The sequence below is a fragment of the Panthera tigris genome, chromosome F2 (genome assembly GCF_018350195.1).
Source record: "Panthera tigris isolate Pti1 chromosome F2, P.tigris_Pti1_mat1.1, whole genome shotgun sequence".
Classification (NCBI taxonomy): Eukaryota; Metazoa; Chordata; class Mammalia; order Carnivora; family Felidae; genus Panthera; species Panthera tigris.
Genome location: NC_056676.1, coordinates 72,931,064 through 72,951,573, shown reverse-complemented (window position 1 = coordinate 72,951,573; position 20,510 = coordinate 72,931,064). Strand labels below are relative to the sequence as shown.

General features: G+C 38.1%; 1 protein-coding gene across 5 annotated transcripts in view; it reads right to left on the bottom strand.

Annotated features, from left to right (window-relative positions):
- The window catches only part of EFR3A (EFR3 homolog A), a 105,113-nt gene that overhangs the window by 30,675 nt on the left and 53,928 nt on the right, over positions 1-20,510 (bottom strand). For all 5 annotated transcript variants that reach the window (XR_006213229.1, XM_042973556.1, XM_042973555.1 and 2 more), the window contains 7 exons: positions 18,920-18,998; positions 14,363-14,498; positions 12,506-12,673; positions 7,480-7,594; positions 6,470-6,521; positions 3,730-3,902; positions 3,209-3,284 (listed from right to left, as the gene is read on the bottom strand). Coding sequence is in view for 4 of the 5 variants with exons in the window: in XM_042973556.1 (XP_042829490.1) it covers positions 3,209-3,284; positions 3,730-3,902; positions 6,470-6,521; positions 7,480-7,594; positions 12,506-12,673; positions 14,363-14,498; positions 18,920-18,998 (799 nt within the window). In the remaining variant the exon portion in view is untranslated. The remainder of the gene's footprint in view (positions 1-3,208; positions 3,285-3,729; positions 3,903-6,469; positions 6,522-7,479; positions 7,595-12,505; positions 12,674-14,362; positions 14,499-18,919; positions 18,999-20,510) is intronic.

The window sequence follows — 20,510 nt, the reverse complement described above, 5'->3', positions numbered from 1 at the left end:
ATGGTCTAGCAAATCTGAAGAACCCATGACCCCTTACTTGGCAAGGCCTCTCCTACGGGCCTCAGAGAAACCGGCTGCCCACAGCACACCACGCGTACAGTAACACTCACGGCAGCCCGGTCCACGACAGCCCCAAACTAAGGACCATTCAAACGTCCCCGACAGGAGAACGCGTAACTTAGTGCGTTCGTGGTCCGCAACACTACGCGGCTACCCATGTGAACAAAATTTACCAAAGCGGAGCTAAACGAAAGGAGACCTAAGAGTACACGTGACACGGTCTGGTTCCTTTCCTACAAAATACAAAAACTGACAAAACCCTACTACTGTATTGTTCAGGGAGCTACAGATGAACACGTAGGTGGCAAACCGTGAAGGGGGGGAAAAAGGCAACAAGTCCGTTTTCATGAAAGAACAGGGATTTCCCGCCGAGGAAGACACGGGGCTGTGGCGGGCCGGGCGCGGTGGCACCTCCGCCGTTGGGCCAACTGGACGGTGCCCGCACCTGCTACATTGCAAAACAACTCGTACTTTCTTCCTCCGGGGGATTCCCTGAACTGCCGACACCGTTCCCGAGAGCTCCCCCGTGTGGCGACATTCGGTCAGGAGTAGAGCTTTGGGCACCAGATACCCAGCGGCGAAGGCTCGTCCTTGTGCCCGGAAGCGTCAGGAAATGAGAGGCGAAGGAGCGCCTCCCAACGTCAACTGTGAAGCTTCCTGCCTGGGACGCGGTTCTCCAAACACAGACCCAAAGCCTAAGATGTCCCTAAGGCGCGGGGATGGAGCAGTCTTGGGCTGGGTAGTGCTATCCAGAGGGCGATCCATCATCCCCTGACTAGACAGCCCCAACTTTATTCCCTTTAGGCCTCTGCTGATATCGCCACAAGGTGCCAGTTAAAGCTGCATAAGAAACCAAGCAACATTTTGACTCACAGAATAAACTGGAAGGTAAATGAAAAAGGCTGTCCAGTTATAAAAATAAAATTGAATTTGCCAAAAATGAACAGATCACACCACGATACACCAGAAAGAAATGGTTCATACTAACAGTACCAAACGCTTTGCCAGTTATTTAACATTATAAAATGGAAGGATAACTAATCCAGAGAACTTTAAAAATTCAAAACTTTTAATAATTTAGACATGGAATAATAGTCTAATCTTTCAGTCCAACTGGACCCTTCCAAACTGGTTGGCTCGCAAAATTAAGCAACGAAAAGGAGTATTTGTTACTGTCATACTAGATAAAATAAAATGAATCCAGTCCTCAAATTCAGGATTGCTTAATGTCATTACATAAAGTCAAAACCTAAAAGTTAACTATCAATGAGTTTTCAAAATTCATTCTATTTATCATGATTAAAATTTCTTCAGTGATGAGAAACAACTTCTTTCGTTAACTGGATAATATAAAGAAATACTGAAAAAGTAAAAGCTGGAAAGAGTTAATGCCTTTGCCCTATTTATTAACCACTTTTTTCATATATAACATAGCCAAACAAAGAATCATTTTACTCACATTAATTCAGTGACGGTATTTCATTAATCATTTTTTAAATTATTTTAGAAAGAGCATACACATCTGTGAGTGGGGGAAACGGGCAGAGGGAGAAAACAAGAGCGAGAGAGCGAGAGAGAGCGAGAGAGAGCGAGAGAGAGCGAGAGAGAGAGAGCGTGTGCAAGTGGGGGAAACAGGGAGAGAAAGAATCTGAAGCAGGCTCCATGCTGAGCAGGAGGGCTTGACACAGGGATTGACACAGGTCAATCCCATGACCCTGGGATCGCGACCTGAGGGATAAAGAGTCGGACGCTCAACCGACTGAGCCACCCAGGCACCCCTATAAATCATTTTTCAAATGAAGGGGTTTTTTTTCAATTTTTAAAATGTTTGTTTATTTTTGAGAAAGAGACAGAGCGAGCGAGCCCTCAATGAAGTTTTAAACTGTAGGGGCATTAACTTGAAACACAGCAATCAACAGTAATAGCAAAACAAAAGATGGTGACAGGGACAAAGCATGGCCTAGTAATGAGCCAAAAAAAGAATGGGTGTTACAGACGTCTGCATCTATCTTCCTATGGGGCTGTCTGCTGTTCCCTGCACCTCTAAAGACCAAAGCACTTATCCACCATGACTGGGATTATCTTGAAGCCAGCTGGCATGTTTGTGTCATGGAGACTGTTGTATCTCTCAATGTGGAGCTCAAAATCTAGCAAATACTCAAGCTTTGGATGAAGAATACACAGAAAAATTATTCACTATGCTAAATAACTTTTAAGTGTCATGATTTTCTAAATTCAGCTACCAGCCAAGAAACCTACAAAATTTAAGTGATCGGGGGGCGCCTGGATGGCTCAGTTGGTTAAGTGTCCAACTTTGGCCTCAGGTCACGATCTCAAGGTTTGTGAGTTCAAGTCCGGCATCGGGCTCCGTGCTGGCAGTGCAGAGCCTCCTTGGGATTCTCTCTCTCTCTGTCTCTCCTTCTTGCTCTCTGCCCCTCCCCCACTTGCACGTGTGCTTGCTCTCTAAATACATAAATAAATAAATAAATTTAAGTAATCATAATGAAAATCTAGTTAAGTATGATTTAGAAGGGCAGAAATCCTGCCTACCTCATCTTCATATCCCAAATAATGCACAGAATAATGCCTAATACAGTAAATACTCATTATATTTATTTCTTCAATAGTGATAAGTATTTTCAAAAACAAGCCATTAAAAGTGGAATCAGTGTGTGTGTTTGGGGTGGAGAGGAGTGTGGGACAGAAATTACGGAGAGACATTTTACTCAAAGGAAGAATTTAGAACTACCGTAGCATCCAACAATGCTTAAACACAGGCTAGAAGAGATACCGTCAAGATAGGTGTGGTAAGGTGGGAGGGCTAAAGATGGCTTGGGGGCGCCTGGGTGGCTCGGCCGGTTAGGCATCCAGCTTCGGCTCAGGCTCAGGTCACGATCTCGCAGTTTGTGGGTTTGAGCCCCGCACTGGGCTCTGTGCTGGCAGCTCAGAGCCTGGAACCTGCTTCGGATTCTGTGTCTCCTTCTCTCTCTGCCCCTCCCCCCATCTCAAAAATGAACTTAAAAAAAAAAAAAAGATGGCAGCTTGAGACTTCCAACTCCAAACCTGAACGGCTTCCTTTTAAGGTCAACCTAACAAGTCAAACAGCTATAACTTTTATCATGCATTATTTTTATGAAAATAATCTTACCTTTTTCATGAAACTTGTGTCTTGTCTACAAATTTTTTCTCTTTTTATCTTTAGGTCAGCTACATCTGGTATTATTCTAGAGACAACAGATCATTTTTCATGAATAGCATATTTAGTTATAAAATCGTACCTTCTAGGGCATATCATAGTTATACTTAGGAATTCGAACTTTTCAACACATTTCAATGAGCATTTGAAATAAGCCTATATGTAATGATACTACTGAATTACCAACCTCAATTAAGGGGAATTTCATAAAATCATCTTGACTCCTGTCATTCCTAAGTTTAAAGCAAAGCCAAAATAAAAGTCACATGACTAGCGATTACTAATAGACGAGATCTCTGCAAATGCATTAAAAGACCTTTAAACATTTGCTCTCTTAATTAATAATTAAATTGCCTCAATACCAATCAAACTTTGAATAAATCTTAAAAATCTTAGATTAAAAAAAATCACAATATTAAATACATTAAATTTAAAAACATTATCATTAAGCCTATTTCAAAATGGCCCAATACCTGATCCCTCGAAGTTTTGCCCTGTTGTCATGGCGATCCATGAGGTTATGCATTACTTCCAAGACTAACTGTCTCAGTTCATAGTCTTCCATGAGGGATGGTGATAACAAAGGATCCAGAAAAGACCCAGGCAGTGCAGTAACAATTGTCTTTGCTTTATATCCAGAGGTCACCTGATTACAGGGAGGAAAAACAAAGCAACAAAAAACCTTTGTCATGAATCCTTCTTTGATAAAATGCTCAAACTGTTTTATAAGAACCATAAACTTAGGGAAACAGCAATTATGAACATAAGCCTGAATGAAAAACAAAGAGGAAACTTCTAAGGTAGTGAGGATTTTACTGAATTTACAAAAATACCATAATGAAGAGAATAAAATTAATACAAGCACATGCTTACCATGTGCCAGGCACGAATCTAAAGATGCACTGTATGAGTATTAACCTCATCTTCTCCTCATCCCTATGAGGCAGGCATCAGTGTGTACCCCCATTTGGTGAAGAAAAGAGGCTCAGAGAGGGTTAAGAATCTATGGGACAGGTAGTCAGTACTAAATGGACACAAGGTATTAGGTAGCAAATAGTACAGGTAAGACCTCAAAATTTTGAATTTAAATTGGCAAATTTTTCTTCTAAAGTAAACAGTTTAGGTTAACAGGAATACATTTTTATTTTGGAAAGCTGTACTTTATTCATTACTTGCTCTGACATTTCCGGATGTTATCTCCATGTTCCAAATTTAAAGCTTTTAAAGAGAAAATACTTAAATGCTATTAAACATTTTAACCATACCACATAGACATTCATTCGGGTGACTAAGTGGTACAATTAGGATTAGAGACAAGATGATTTATTCAGGGTACTTGTTTTTAATGAAAAGGCTTAAAAACAAAAGAAATTCCAGGTGGGGAATCTCTACATTCAGGATTACAAATATGAACATCTGACATTTACATTTGGGCACTTACTACAATTTGAGGTGATTTTATTTATTTTTAAATGTTTATTTATTTATTGAGAGAGACAGAGAGACAGTGAGAGGGAGGGAGGGAGGGAGGGAGGGAGGGAGGGAGGGAGGGAGGGAGATGGAGGGAGAGAAAGAGGGAGGGAGAGAAAGAGGGAGGGAGAGAAAGAGGGAGGGAGAGAAAGAGGGAGGGAGAGAAAGAGGGGAACGTGGGCAAGAGAAGAAAAGAGAGAATCCCAAGCAGGTTCCACACTCAGCTCAGAGGCCAACACTGGGCTCGATCTCACCAACCGTGAGATTACGACCTGAGCTGAAATCAGGAGTCAGAGGCTTAACTGACTGAGCCACCAGGCGTCCCTCAGACGGAGGGGATTTTATAAGTAAGCAAGGAAATTGGTAGGACAACTGCTACCCACCTAGAAAAGTTAAAAATATATCCAAGTCTCACATCACAGACAAAAATCAACTTCAAAGATGCAGCTATGGAAAACTAAATTTTAGGGGCACGTGGGTGGCTCAGGTGGTTAAGTGTCTGATTCTGATTTCGGTTTAGGTCATCATCTCATAGTTTGTGCGACTGAGCCCCACACTGGGCTTTGCTCTGACAGCATGGATCCTGCCTGAGATTCTCTCTCTCTTTCTCTGCCCCTCCTCTGTTTGCTCTTAAGCATGCACTTTCTCTCTCTCTCTCTCTCTCAAAATAAATTTTAAAAAAAAGAGCCAAATTTGAGAAACTTTTATAAGAAAATATAAACAAAATGCATTAGTATCATAAGAGGGGGTAAGGGTTCTTTTTCTTTTTTTTTTAATTTTTTTAATGTTTTTATTTATTTTTGAGACACAGAGAGACAGAGCATGAGCAGGGGAGGGGCAGAGAGAGAGGGAGACACAGAATCCAAAGCAGGCTCCAGGCTCTGAGCTGTCAGCACAGAGCCCAATGCAGGGCTCAAACCCACGGACTGTGAGATCATGACCTGAGCTGAAGCCGAACGCCCAACTGACTGAGCCACCCAGGCGCCCCGAGGAGGTAAGGGTTCTTAAACAGCATACAAATAAGAAGGCACAAAACATATGAAAGGACTGATAAATGTTGGCATATTTTGAAAACTTCTGTAAGGCAAGCACAATAACCAGAAATAAAAATGAAACACAAAAGATATTCCTAATCTCTAGGTATGAAATATTTCTTTTAAAAAATGGGATCATGTGTATAATGAAGATTTCCTAAAACAGATTTTAAAGATCTTTAAAGATAAAGATTTGGAAAGGACATACATTCCAAATAATCAGCTCCTAGTTTGTTCTAGATAGTCAAATCAAAGATGAAAATAATTACTATAAAATATTCAGAGGACTTCACATATTAGGTATGCTTTTCATTTTTAGCTATTTATAGCTGAATTGCTATCCAAACAAGAAGTCATTATTTGGTCAGTGTACGAAAGAAATGGCCTGATTTGTAACAAGAACATGGTTTCACATTCGAGTTCTAGTCTTCAGCTCCAAGCCTCTGGGCCCAAGCATCTTCGTGTATGAAACACAATACTTTCTACCCTTTATATGTTTTGTCATTGTGGAGGTCAAAATAAGATGACAGAAGTGAGGAATAAACAGTAAAAGAATAAAATAAAATATTTAAGAATATAAGCCATAGGGAAAAGACTAACCATAAATAGATAGTATCTTACAGTACAAGAAAATGTTGATAACGTCAAGCTGTTCTTTTAACCTCTTCAATAATGGAAGTGTATTCTTCACTTATCTTAAATGCCTTACCATAAGTAAAGATCTCAGCAACATTATCTGAATCCGCCTGGTTCCCAAATCCCTAAGATATACAAAATACTGGTATTATCTTATTAATAGTTATCGACATTAACATTATTTCCTTTATTGGTTAATTTTAAAACTCTATTTTGGTTACAGACTGTTTTCATACTAGCTAAAGTCATGGCTCACTTTATATTCAAGTCAATTTCATATAAATTAAAGAGTTCTATGTAAAACACAAACACAAAAATTCAAACAGAAATTAAAAAGCTATTAGCTAGCTCTCAAAGAAAACAGACCAATAATGTAATGATATTCAATCATATGAGCCCACAATGAAACAACCCCAGTTAAAAGATGCTACAAATTGGAGAATGTATTTATCTTGAATATAACTGACATAGTAACTATTTAACATGTACCAATAAGCAGGAATGGACAGATGATTCAAAAAAAGAGCTAACAACTGGAAAAGGTTATCTAATTAATGGTCAAAGAAATATAAATCAAATTGAGACTATCATTTCTTTATTAAATTAAAAACACAAAAATATTTACAAACTAAAGCTGTAGCATGTTGTAAAATCAAATCAAACTATAAAATGAGGAAGCCAAAACATATGATCTTTAAAATCACTTTCAGTTCTAAAATTCTAGGAATAAGTCAACATTCTGGCAAAAGCGACATTCATCTTTAAAATTATGACAGGAAATCTGAAGTGTTACCCTACATCACGTAGGTACATAGATAATGTCCAAGCTAAATAAACCTTCAACCTAGTCAATATAAGACATAGAAAACTTGAGAATGTATGATATTTTGAAAACGGATTCTAAAATCACACAATGTTGATGCAACTGGTTAGCAATCTAGTGCCATAAAAACAATGTTTTCCACAGGATTTTTATTACTAATGATTAAAAAAAAAACCATTTTATAACATCACAATGAAATTAAACCCAAGATTAAATTAAAATTTATAGATTGAGAACATAGGAAAACTACATAATCATACCCTAGTTGACTGATATCCAAAGTGTGAGTGGATGTTCCAAAAACGGGTACTTTTCCCATAATGAACATCATGATTTCTGACCTCTGATAATCTGGTAGGTTACTTCCAAAAAATCCTATGAAAATATTAGGATCAAGTTAGGATAAATCTTACACATTGAAAAGGTTATTTTTCCATAATACAAAATCATAACACATTTTTAATCAAAGCTTTCAATATGTGGTAAAACAATGTCTTTCGGTTACATATAACACTAAAAATATTATTTTTTAATTTTTAATTTTATTTTTGAGAGAGAGAGAGAGAGAGAGAGAGAGAGAGACAGAGACAGAGTGCGAGAGGGGGAGGGGCGAGGGTGGGTGGGACACGGAATCTGAAGCAGGCTCCAGGCTCTGAGCTATAGGCACAGAGCCTGACACGGGGCTTGAAGTCAGGGAACATGTGATCATGACCTGAGCTGAAGTCGGAGGCTTAACCAACTGAGCCACCCAGGTGCTCCTAACTCCAAAGGTATTCTAATTTCTTTTGTCCAAAATCACTTAATCATGTATAGAAGATGTGCAGTACAGACTAATACTTAGATAAAACAGTAAACGTCTGACAGTCTTTTGCATATAGTTTACAGTGGCAAACCATCATCGATTTGAGTTGGACCTTTAGAAAAAGGACGGAAAAAAAAAAACCCTTTGGTAGTATTTCTGATGAAATTCTTGTTTGCATATTGTGAACCTAACTTCTTTTTCTGGTAAGGAAGTCAGTAATTAGGCCAATTTTGGTAATTTTGGTGAAGAAGTAAAAAATTTGGTCACTACTTTGGCTTCCTAAAATTGCTGAGATGTTGTAGAATGTCATTACAAAGAACCAGATTTACATTTTAACCCAGTGGGTTAATTCAATACGTGTAACTCCACTAATGCAAAAAAATAGTAATAACTTATTTACTTGTCATTTTTCTCATGCACTCTTAGGTCTTGTGGATATTTTAAATTTATCTGCTGTGGCTTTTAATGGTTTACTTCCTAGTTTAAAAGACTTAAGACATTTAGTTATCACTTACTCAAACTTCAAACTTTGTTGTTTCTTTGAAAGACCAGAACAGGTATCAAATCATGCTAGTTTTGTTCAGTTCTTAAAATGCAACATAATCATTATAAAAACCTTCTCATTTTTAATATTTCTTGAAGAATAGTTTCTCAATTTAACTCTTCAGTTTCTATAACTGGAATTTACAAACTATGCAAACTCAAACTGTTCTATTTATCATCTGATTGGATCTGGGGATAAAGTCCTTCCCCATTATCATACATTTCAGCAATCAAAAATCTCATGATCTTAACGCGGCTCAATCTATATAAAGTATATCATTCTAATACTTCAAAAGCACATATTTAAGAGGTATTTGGATCCTCACATAACCTGATGAGTCTAGGTACTGTTATGAACCTTCATTGCCTCTCGTGGAAATGAGGAAATGAGAGGTTAAGCCCTCAAACAAAAAAAAATTACACACCTAACATTAAGGCCTGGGTGAGGGCTATTCATTTCCAAAGCCCATGTTATTATTACACTCTCCTCCCTCCCTGTAAGGTCCTTTAACTTTCCAAGAACCCAATTAGATATGTTCCTAATCACCGTATAAAAACAGACACTGATTTTCTGTTCCAAGCAAGCCAGTCATTACCACAAGGGCAGGAAGTCTCCAACATACTCAACTGGGAGGACAGTCCCGAAAGGAACTCATTCTCTGTAGCCACTGTTTGTATCAGAACCGAGCAGAAGTGCTAAGGGGCCCCCAGGAGGAACATGGCAGGGAGCTGTACTCTTGATTACCATAAAAAAGGAGCTGACAACAGCCTCGCATTTTCAAGTGCCAAAGGCACAGCAGCCCTGCTCCCTAGTCCAACAGCATGATCCACGTGACCTGATAAGTACCGGAGTACTGAGAACTTCTCAAAGAAAATACTGAGGAAATCAGAAGTGTGACTGAATACAAATCTTACTCACCGTGCCACACTGCATTTCTTTTCTCTCATGTTTTAATTTTCATGTTATTCTGAATGTGTCATATCACAGAAATATTGCTTGTGTCTGTTGTATATTTACTTTGTAACAAAATACTTGAAAAACAATAAATTAAATATTCTAGAGTGAAACAGTAACACTGAATTAGTCAGAAGTCACGATTTAATTAATTCTGTGAAAACAAGAATTGATTTGATATACTATCTTAAAATATCACAAAAAATCCGGGGCGCCTGGGTGACTCAGTCGGGTAACTGTCCCACTCTGGCTCAGGTCACGATCTCATGGATCCAGAGTACAAGCCCCACGTCGCGCTCTGTGCTGACAGCCCGGAGCCTGGAGCCTGCTTCAGATTCTGTGTCTCCCTCTGTCCGTCTGCCCTTCCCCTGCTCGCACTCTGCAACCCCCTCTCTCTCAAAAACAAATAAATGTTAAAAAAAAATAGATCCTAAAAATCCATAAACAAGCCAAATAAATTTAAGAGTCATCATAAAAGCTAGGTTTACCATACACTGATCAAACTGCTTTAAGCAACATCTAGAATGTCTCTGCTGTATTGAGATGCCATGGTAATTAATACTGGCCTCCATTCTATTTGGTCTTTTCACTCCCCAAAATCTTAAGCACCCATTATGTGTCAGCGTGTTGAATAAGACACACATGGGCCCTTGCCCTCATGAAGACGATTCCCACGCACATGATAAAATCACAGCTAGGTGGAACAGGTACTACACCAAACAGATAAACCATATTCATCCACAAGGGGAGAGTCACATGCATCACAAAGCCCTAGTACAGGGCCTGGTGTATATACACGCTCAACAGTTAAGTGCAGAATGCAGACCCATAATGCACATATACACGTCCATAAAACTTTAGAAATAAAATAAAAAAAATAAACTTTGTATTAAACATTCCAAAGGACTATTATAAATATAAGTAGCTTACTCTAAGGAAAATTACCAAGAAGGCACAACCGGGGCTCCAGAATAAATTTATATATGACTCTATTTTTAGCAGAAATCATTAGTAACCATCAGAAATTAGGTGCTAAGCCCCAGAAACAAAACTCAATTTTGAAATTATTCTAGCAATCACACAGTTACATTAAAACATGATCTGGAAATTCTAAAGATATTAGGAGGAGGTTAAAGTAGAATAGGAATTTGCTTACTTTACTTTGTATTTAAATACAGTCAGATCATTTTATTTCCCCCCAAAAATTCTCATGGCTGTTTAAAAGCTTTATTTATTTATTTATTTATTTATTTATTTATTTATTTATTTATTTATGAGAGCACAAGTGGGGGAGGGGCAGAGAAAGGGGGACAGAGGATCTCAAGCAGGCTCTGTGCTGACAGCAGTGAGCCCGAAGTGGGGCTTGAACTCACGAACTGTGAGATCACGAGGAGCCGAAGTCGGACGCTCAACCAACTGAGCCACCCAGGTGTACGATGTTTTTGGTTTTTTTTTTTGAAGTAAGTTCTTTATCCTTTTACCCTTTGTACATTAACTATGTTTAACAACAACAACAACAAAAACAACAACAACAACAACAACAACAACAACAACAACAGACATATGAAATTAAAGCCCAGGGTGTCAGTGAGTACCAGATCTTGGTTTCTAATACCACTCCTCACTAAAAGAAACCACAGCTCTTTGAGAAATGATGGATTCCATGGCTGGGGCAAGAAATATGAAATGAGTCGTTAACAGCTTAAACCAGTACGGCGGTGCTCAAAAGAAATGGGATGTTACGAAGACCTGGAAAGGGGAGTTCCCGTTGGCCAAATCTGGGACAACTTCAGCACCAAGATGTAATAATACAGAATGAATTATGCAGCATGAAAACACAAGTCCGTAAGCTCATACCAACAAAGATATAAATACCTGCACTCCTACCTACATACACAGGGGAGAAAAAAGGCCCGCTCACCACAGAACACAGAGTGCCACCTGACAGACCATCCACTTGCAACATTACGGTAAAGACTGGTTCGGTAGGAATGATGAACGGTTACTAAATTCAGGGGGAGGTCTGGGTGAAAAGCAGAACATCTGCATGGTCTAAAAGTATATGCTCAGAGACCGTTTATTATTTGCAAGGATAAAAACTGAAACCGTACAGCAGAGAGACAGAACACTTTGAGTGATCAAAACGAACATCACCAATGACTAGCAAAAGCACACTGTGCACCTCTGTGTGTAACATTCTGAGAAGAACTTTCTCTCTTATGGAGCATCCAACCAGGAATGCACAGACAAACTTAACCATGGGCAAACACTGGACAAACCCGAATGGGAAATTTTTTTTTTTTCTTTTTACAAAGGGGGTGGTGTACAGTTAAAAACTCACATTTCATAAATGAATAGTTCCAGGCTAAAGGAACTAAAGAAATATTACAAATAAATGCAATTTATGATCCTAGGCTGAATCTTAGACCTAAGGAAAAACATGCTCTGAAGGACATTAGGTCAAATGACAAAACTGAAATACAGCAGTTTGATTACAGTACTGCGCCAATGTTAAATTTATTGACGTTAATAACTGTACTCTGGTTATAGAAGAAAAATATCTTATTTTTTGGAATAATACTCTGTGGTAAAAGGCCATAGTGTATATGCACTTAATATCTAATGGGTTAGGGAAAAAAAAACAAGGATGTACGTACCTACCTCTCTCTACATGTCTATATTTGTATACGGACATATACGTATATATGCACATATACACGCATGTGTGCACACATGGAGAAATAAGGGAGGGAGAGTAAATGGTAAAATAAATAGCATAAAATATTAACAGATGAATCTGAGCAAAGTGTATACAGTGTTCTCTGTCCTACTCTTATGTTTGCTTATTTTCTGAATATAATGTTTTTTAAAAGTCTAAGGTACCATTCATCCACCTTTGACTAATGTACCGTAAGAGACCACTCTCAGCAAGAGCTTTCTTAATCACGATTTTACACGATAGTTTTGAGAAGTGAAACATACTCACCTATTGTTTGGATGATAGCATTCTGCACAATCTTCTCATCATTGTCTTTGGTACTGGTGTTTAAGTTGGCACTGCCTCCAGATCCCCCCTGTAAATCATTTGCTTCAAATTCAACACTGAGACGCAGGTGCTTCAGTAGGGTGTTAAAGACTTCCAGCACCGTGGGTCCTGGAAATGAACACTACTGTGAGCTTTTCCAGTATTATGTACTCGAAACCAATTCTCCTATTTCTCAAATTTTTGGGTATTTCCAGAGTAGTGAAAAGGTAAATGAGAAACACCTAAATAAGAAAGTTTCCCAGTTATTCCAGCAAACATTTACTGGGCATCTCTGAGCAACTCACCGCTTGAACCTCTCTGGTACAAACCACACAAACTGTGTATGTGCATATAAATATTACCAAAAAGTTTCCATCCATATAATCGTGTGTACTAGACAAATAATGTGTATTAGGACAATATTTACCTTAACTGTTGTGTCAGAATCCACGGAATTACGGTACTATAGCCCACTGTAATGTTGGAAATTTATTTTGCAACTTTTGAGGCTGAAGAAGGAATTTGCCTCCATTATTAGAAACTTGCCAACTCATCAGATTCAAGTCAATGAAATTTGCTCTCTGCTTTCAGTTCTATAAATACTCTGCACATATGTGTCACTGCATCTATCACACTATAGTTTAATCAGTGTTTTTATGTGCACCTTCAACTCTTAATTACAATGTTCTTTATCTAGGACATGGAGCCACGTTCAAATACCTCTTTAAATGTACAGAGCTTAGCACATGGTACCTCGTACATAATAGACAGTAATGTGTTAAGTCAACATATTATGTTTCATTTAATGTTTCAAATTAAGTAACTTTCCAGCTAAACGACTGCTTCCATCTTTTTGAGATAAATTACAAGATGAGCAATAAAAAGTCCATATCCAAAAGGCCCACTCCCTAGCTGACACTGAACGAGCATTAGAGTTTTTGAGTAGCAAATGTATTTCTACTTTGACTGTGAAGCAAAGAAACCATAACCAGATTCTCCTTCTAACTTCCGTAATTCTACTATGGACTCTTCCATTCTTCAAATGACATGACCTGTCCCTTCTCCTTATTACCCCTGTAGTCAGTCAGTTATTGAATCCTGTTTACATTCCCGTTCCTGTGCTGCCCTCCAAGGTCAAGTTCTTTCCCTAGTGCCTACAATGATGACAACCACCTGTTATTTCCAAAGTGCCCTACGTTTTGCAGCCAGATGATCTATCCTATTACATATCTTTGATGATTACAGTAATTCTCTTAAGAGTATCAGTCAACGGTATAATTATGTCCACGACCTGGCCACAACATTAAAGCAACTTCTCTGACTTCCTCCATGCTACCACACATTCTAGCCAAAGGGGCTACATAAGATTTTGCTCTTACCAACCTGTTTTCCATTCCTGGTTTGCATTCTGGTTTTCTTACGGTATGTGAACAAATTCTGCCTTGAATTATAGCCTTAGAGAGAGTTGTCTAACTCCAAGTAAACCATAAGTGTCTTAAACCCAGATCCTCCCAAACGTGTAACATATAATTGGTTTTCAAAAATCTTTATTAGAAAAAAGGAAGAAGGGAAGGAGAAGCTGATATGGAGGAAAATGCTCGCATGTACACTAAAGAAGTCTGAGAATCATGCGACCCCAAAATTTCAAGAGAAATTACAGCACATTTAAAAACATTAAAAAAAACACATTAAGGTATTTTTAAAGAGTCTTCCATACACTGTTATACCTACTAAAAAAAACCTCTGGAACAGATTAATGCATTAATTTTTTTATTTGAGCTTTTTGGTTTTTTGTGGGTTTTTTTGGTGGACACTCACCTATGGAACCTTTGGCAGCAATGGCAACAGCCTCTAATAGAACCTGAATGATACCTGCTCGGACCCGTGGAGAATCTTTTTTACGAGCATCAAGGTGTCCTAGAATTTCCTGAATTACGTGGTGAGAATACTGAGCCTAAAAGAAGCAAAATAGTATAGAAAAACGTATGAGCAGTTATACGCACACTGGCAGAATTCTCAAAGAGTGAAAAACCATGTGACACTTAAATGTCCAATTACAGGAGGCTGGGACTTGTGTTATGAAACAATATGGAGCCATTAAAAACCATGCTTTTTAAGAACAAACAGGGATACCGGAAAATATTTATAATACCCTGGATGAAAAAAACAAGTTGCAAAATACTATGCTTAATCAAATTTAATGTTTCTTTAAAAATACATAGAGAACTAGAATTATAGACACCTAAATATCAACAGTAGCCAGGATTCATGAGAGGTTTTTATTCTCTTCATACTTCTCTGTAATTTCAAAGGCATTTATATACTCTTATAATCTGACAATAGGACAAATACAGTATTTAAAAATAAACAAGATTATGACATTTATAGCACTTTTCTCTTACCCAAACTCGATAAATATTATTTCTCCTTATGGATATCTAATGCTAAACAGTCAAAACTTCCATCTCATCAAAAGCCAGTATCAAAAGGAAAATGTTATCAATGTACACCTGATTAACTTTAAATCCAGGAGATATCAGAAGCTTTGCGATTTATAATTTACAAAGGAAATTTTATCACAGATAAATCTGATCAATCACAATGAATGCTACTGGGACTTAAATCTAAAATAGAATATATAGAAAGTGTTTAACTACATACTCTTCGATTTCTTTTTTTTTTTGTTTAATCTAAAATAGAATATATAGAAAGTGTTTAACTACATACTCTTCGATTTCTTTTTTTTTTTGTTTAACAGAGTAGCAAAGCTGTGTTTTTTTAAATTAATAACTATACCCAGGAGTCATGAGTGGGTCTACCACCAAGTTGTAAAAAAACAAAAACAAACAAATAAAAAGGACTATGGCCCTGAATCTCCTGGTCTGTGTTTGCCTTCTGATAGGCGTCACCACTCTATGAATTTTCAGACTGCTCACCTTTTCCTCCTTTGGAATGGGTGGTTTTATACTAATAAGCAGTATTATGTTAGCCCCACATTATGGCTACTCTGCTCAAAAGCAAAAAACAAAACAAACAAAACAAAACAAAAAAACTTCTTCATCTCTATCAATAAAACCGAATTCGTCTCCAAGTATTTCTGGCATTTCTGTCACAACACATCTACTTTTACAACAACCCAAGGTAAACATTTTCACCTTTACTTTTTGCTATGTTAAAACAGGAACGCCAAAACTTACGCAAAACACAAAAGTGAACTTCTCACACGGGAAGCTGGGTGCTTCTGATGCATGAAGCTCACTCAAGTAAGAGTTTGTCTTATAAACAGGACGGCAATTTGATCTGTCCAAACCCGGACACTTCAGAGAGTGAGTGAGTATTAATCACCACATAAAGCGGGGCTATTCTAAGCAAAGCCAAGCAAAGCACCTGTTCACAACCGCTTGCGAACACCACCTTGGAAACGGAGCACAAACAGCAATGCGGTGGATTACACTTTGCGTCGTAAGTTTCTGACGCTGGTTTACTGGGCTATCGCGTACCTGCCACACAACTCACCTCACAGGGAATTTTAAAACAATATTAACGTATGAGTAGCTTTAAGAAGCAACAGGATAGAGTGGCTAAGTGTGTCAGATTTGCCCAAATTCAAATTCAGGCTCCATCACTTTATACCTTAATAGCTTATAACTTAAGAGAGGACTACTTTGGGGCACCTACGTCCGGGGGCTGGGGTGGCCTAGTGAGCGTCCGACTCCTGATTTCGGCTCCGGTCATGATCTCACGTTCGTGAGATTCAGCCCTGTGACGGGCTGCGGGTTATGCATGGACAGCGCGGAGCCTGCTTGGGATTCTCTGTCTCTGCCCTCCCCCACTTGTGTGCCCACACTTGCTCGCTCCTTCTCTCAAACTTTAAGAAAAAAAGAGAGAGGACTACTTCACCTCTCCGTACCTCAGTTTTCCTCACCTACAATATTTAGAAAATAAAAACAGTTATTTCATAGGATTGTTGTGGCACTTAAATGAGTTTGTTTGTGTAAAGAACCTAAAATTGTGTCTATCACAGGAAATGTGCTCAATCTAGCCACTACCACCATTTAATTGGTGACTCGTGGGATCACATATTATTACAACATTAAGCATAACAATAATGACAACAGAAAACACTTGGTTCAGAAGCAGGTGCCAGGCACTGTTCTAAACACCGGATGTGTGTTATCACATTTTATCCACACCAGGAAGCAGCCAAACGCAATCACTCGGCGCACTTTACGGCGCGAGTGAAGCAGGTCACACAGAAACGCTAAGGAGGCCGAGCTGTGGATCTTGGTCCAACTTCAGGGCCTGGTTCTTAATCACCACATCTTATTACCTTTAACAAGTCAATTTAGAACAGAAGATGAGCTTTAAATATTCTCCCTTTACTACAAATGTCCTATTATATGTGAAACTATTTGAAACTACGTCTATTGTAACCCCTTAAGAATATGAACTCTGGTCAGACTAGTTTAATATTTTACGGAAAGAGTTTGAAATGTCACCTAAGAATGATTCCTATAAACAATTCTAAGGTAAACAGCAATGAAAACAATTTTACCAGAAGTTTTAATTATATCAGGATAGTTTTATTAAACAAATTCCCATTCTACTAGGTACGACCATTTAATTTTTGATTAATGGACTTCATAAAACATATGCTATACTTACGGCTATTTCCAAAAATATGCTGCGGGTCAGCAGTTTCTTAACATTTAATCAGCAAGTGTTCATTGAATTCCCTAAGTTTTTTTCACTTTATTAATTTACTTCTTGCAAAAAACAATTTAATAACAAAATGTGAACGAGGAGGGCAAATGAAGAAATACAAGACTACAAAAGACAGGAGAATAGTCTTAATTATGTCCACAGATTGTCAGATCAACTTCTAACCTACTAAGTAATTAAATTAAAAAAAATCTCAAAAGTTCTGATAAGGGGCGCCTGGGTGGCTCAGTTGGGTAAGCGTCCAACTCTTGATTTCAGCTCAGGTCATGATTTCACAGTTTGTGAGTTCAAGCCCCACATCGGGCTCTGCGCCGACTGTGTACAGCCTGCTTAGAATCCTCACTCTCCCTCTCTCTCTGCCCCTCCCCTGCTCTCTCTCAAAATAAATAAACTTTAAAAAATAAATAAATAAAAAAAATAATAAAATGTTACAAGAAAGTTCTCACAAGATGGAAAAAACACTATGTGGGGCAATGGATCTTGAATAAACTACAGTGGTAATCATTTTACAATATATACGTATACCCAATCGTTATGTTGTATACCTTAAACTTACACAATGTTATATATCAATTACAACCCAATAAAAGCAGAAAATAAATTTTTAAAATTATCCTACCACACCCCAACCAGCTTTATTGTAACTACCACTTACCAAAAACTCACATTTGGAATGCTAACTTTAACTTAATGGTTGGTTGATTTAGACCAAAACTTGTGGAACAGAATGGCCACAGTTTCAATCCTGACCTCACTTTCTACCTGCGTGCCCATGGGTGAGGTATCTGACCTCTCGAAAGATTAGTTTTCTGATCTGCGAAGGCGGGATAGTAACAATACCTACTGCTGTACAAAATGAGGATCAAACGACAGCACATAGGTTACTGGCAGAGTCACAGGACACAGTACAGCCAGCACTTCATAAATGGTACTTCTATTTTAAAATATAAATGAATTATTGGGTGCCTGAATATAAGTTTTGTTTGTTTCAGAAACGAGAAACCTAGAACTCAGAGGGACTGAATAATTTGCCCAAGTTCACACAACCAGTAAAGAGCTCATCTAGGATGCAAATATTCGTATGACCTACAGTAAAAGCTATGCTGCTTCTTACTACCGTATCTCCTTTGAATTAAGGGTGACTTTTTAAAACAGAAAAAAATGCGGATTGTGTAAAAAATAAAAAAAAAGACTTAAAATCCCCACTTGAATTAACAGCTACCTGGGTCTGTTCAGGTTTTGGGGAAATCTAAGGTGTAGTCCTCTGCAGTCGAGTCGAGTGTCTCATCATCAGGTTCTATAAAGGCTGGAGGAGTTGATACATGCACTATCCTAACAGTATAAACTCAATAAATGTTAGTGATTATTACCAGCTATATGCTGCTGTGATGAATTTCAATTCCATTACCAGTTTATCAGTGAAACATAAATACACAATATATTTAAATATACGCACCATAAACATCATCACAAGATATGTTACTTTTTATTAAATATCTTTTCATCTTGACAAATAAGAAAATAAGTGGTAAATTAAAATGAGACAAAAAACGAAACTAAGAACATGTTGTATACCTACCTCTAATGGTATGCTTATCAATACAAAAACAAAATTACTTACATAAATATGATAAATACTTAACCAATTCTTACCTGAATGGAATACATTATAATTTTAAAGCAGTGAACTGCAAATTCATTGGGATCCCATAGTTTGTGATGGTCTAAATGCCTGTAATTAAAGAAAGTCAGTTTAAGAGTTTCTTTTTTGATTCTGCTTTCTTCCTCTAGAAGCTGACAATATGCAAAGCTTATCATAAGAATACTATCTAAAAGAAAGTTCATGTCTCCATTTTCAGAAATATGATACATTTTCCCCAACTGCCAGATCCTTTCATAAAACAACAACAATAAAAGGCTGGAATATAGGACTCTGAAATACCTAGATGAGCTGGCAAGAAAGGAAAGTCCCTCAGTTCAAACCCCGCAGAAGGCAAGAATCTGGAGAGGTTAGGTTACAGTGAAGTCAGCAGCTGTCCTAGGTGTATCCTAGATCTCTGGTGGCTGACAGCCAGTGACGTAAAGGGTTATATACACAGGAGACCGGAGAGCAAGCTTAGGGCCCACTCAGGAAAGGCAAGCCATTAGACCAGAAATCCCTGCATCATTTTAGGACCCCTAAATGATGACAGCCTCAGGGAACTTTCTGTTGTAGAAAACTATCGAGAAACTAGCACGCATTGGCCTTGGCTCTGAGGGGAACCATAGAATTCTCTCCAAAGAATTCAACCATACACCCAGTACTCAGGCTTTCACTGTGGTTTACCAGAATTCACAATATCCATGTGGATCAAAAAACTGAGGGATGTAGTTCAAAGTGATGCCTGCAGAACACCTGTGCCTGCGCCTTCAGCAGAAGCAAAATAAAGCCTCTTATGGAGGAAACACCACAAATCCAGGCTTCAAAGAAGTCCCACAAATAAAAGTTACATTGAATGTGAGCTCAAACTTAGGATTTCAAGAGCCACTTTGAAGGAGAGGCAGAGTCTCATCTTTGAGGACTGGAGGTATCACTGGAATTAATGGATTCGAAATTTAAAATAAGTTCACTTTTAGGATGAAAGAGTAAAAAAAAAAAAAAAAAAAGGTGACAAAAATTTGACAACTGAATAAAACTCTACCAAAGATGACAGGCAGATTTGAAAAAAAAAAAAAAACAACCAAATACAACATTCACTTATAAAAGATACAGGGCCAAACTAGAAACTAAATACCAGTTTAAACAGCAAATTAGGCAGGAAGAGAGAATTCGTGAGTAAATCTGGAAAAGTACCTTAGAACACAGCACAGAGAAGCAAAGGAATGAATGATGCATTAGAGAGCTCAGGAGCCAGGAAGAAAAAAGGGAGAAGACCTAAAACAACTATGGCTCAGGTCATGATCTCGAGGTTTCTGGGTTTGGGCCTCACATAGGGCTCTGTGCTGACAGCTCGGAGCCTGGAGCCTGCTTCGGATTCTGTGTCTCCCTCCCTCTCTCTGCCCCTCTCCCACTCGCGTGCACTCTCTCTCTCTCTCTCTTTCTCAAAAATAAACATTTAAAAAAAATTAAAAAAAAAAAAAAAAAGATTCTCTGCCTCTCCCCTGTGCACACACGTGTGCATGAGAGCACTCTCTCAAAATAAACTTAAAAAAAAAGTTTGCTGAAGACGAGGACAGTTTTATTTATGTATCTATTCCCCCAAAT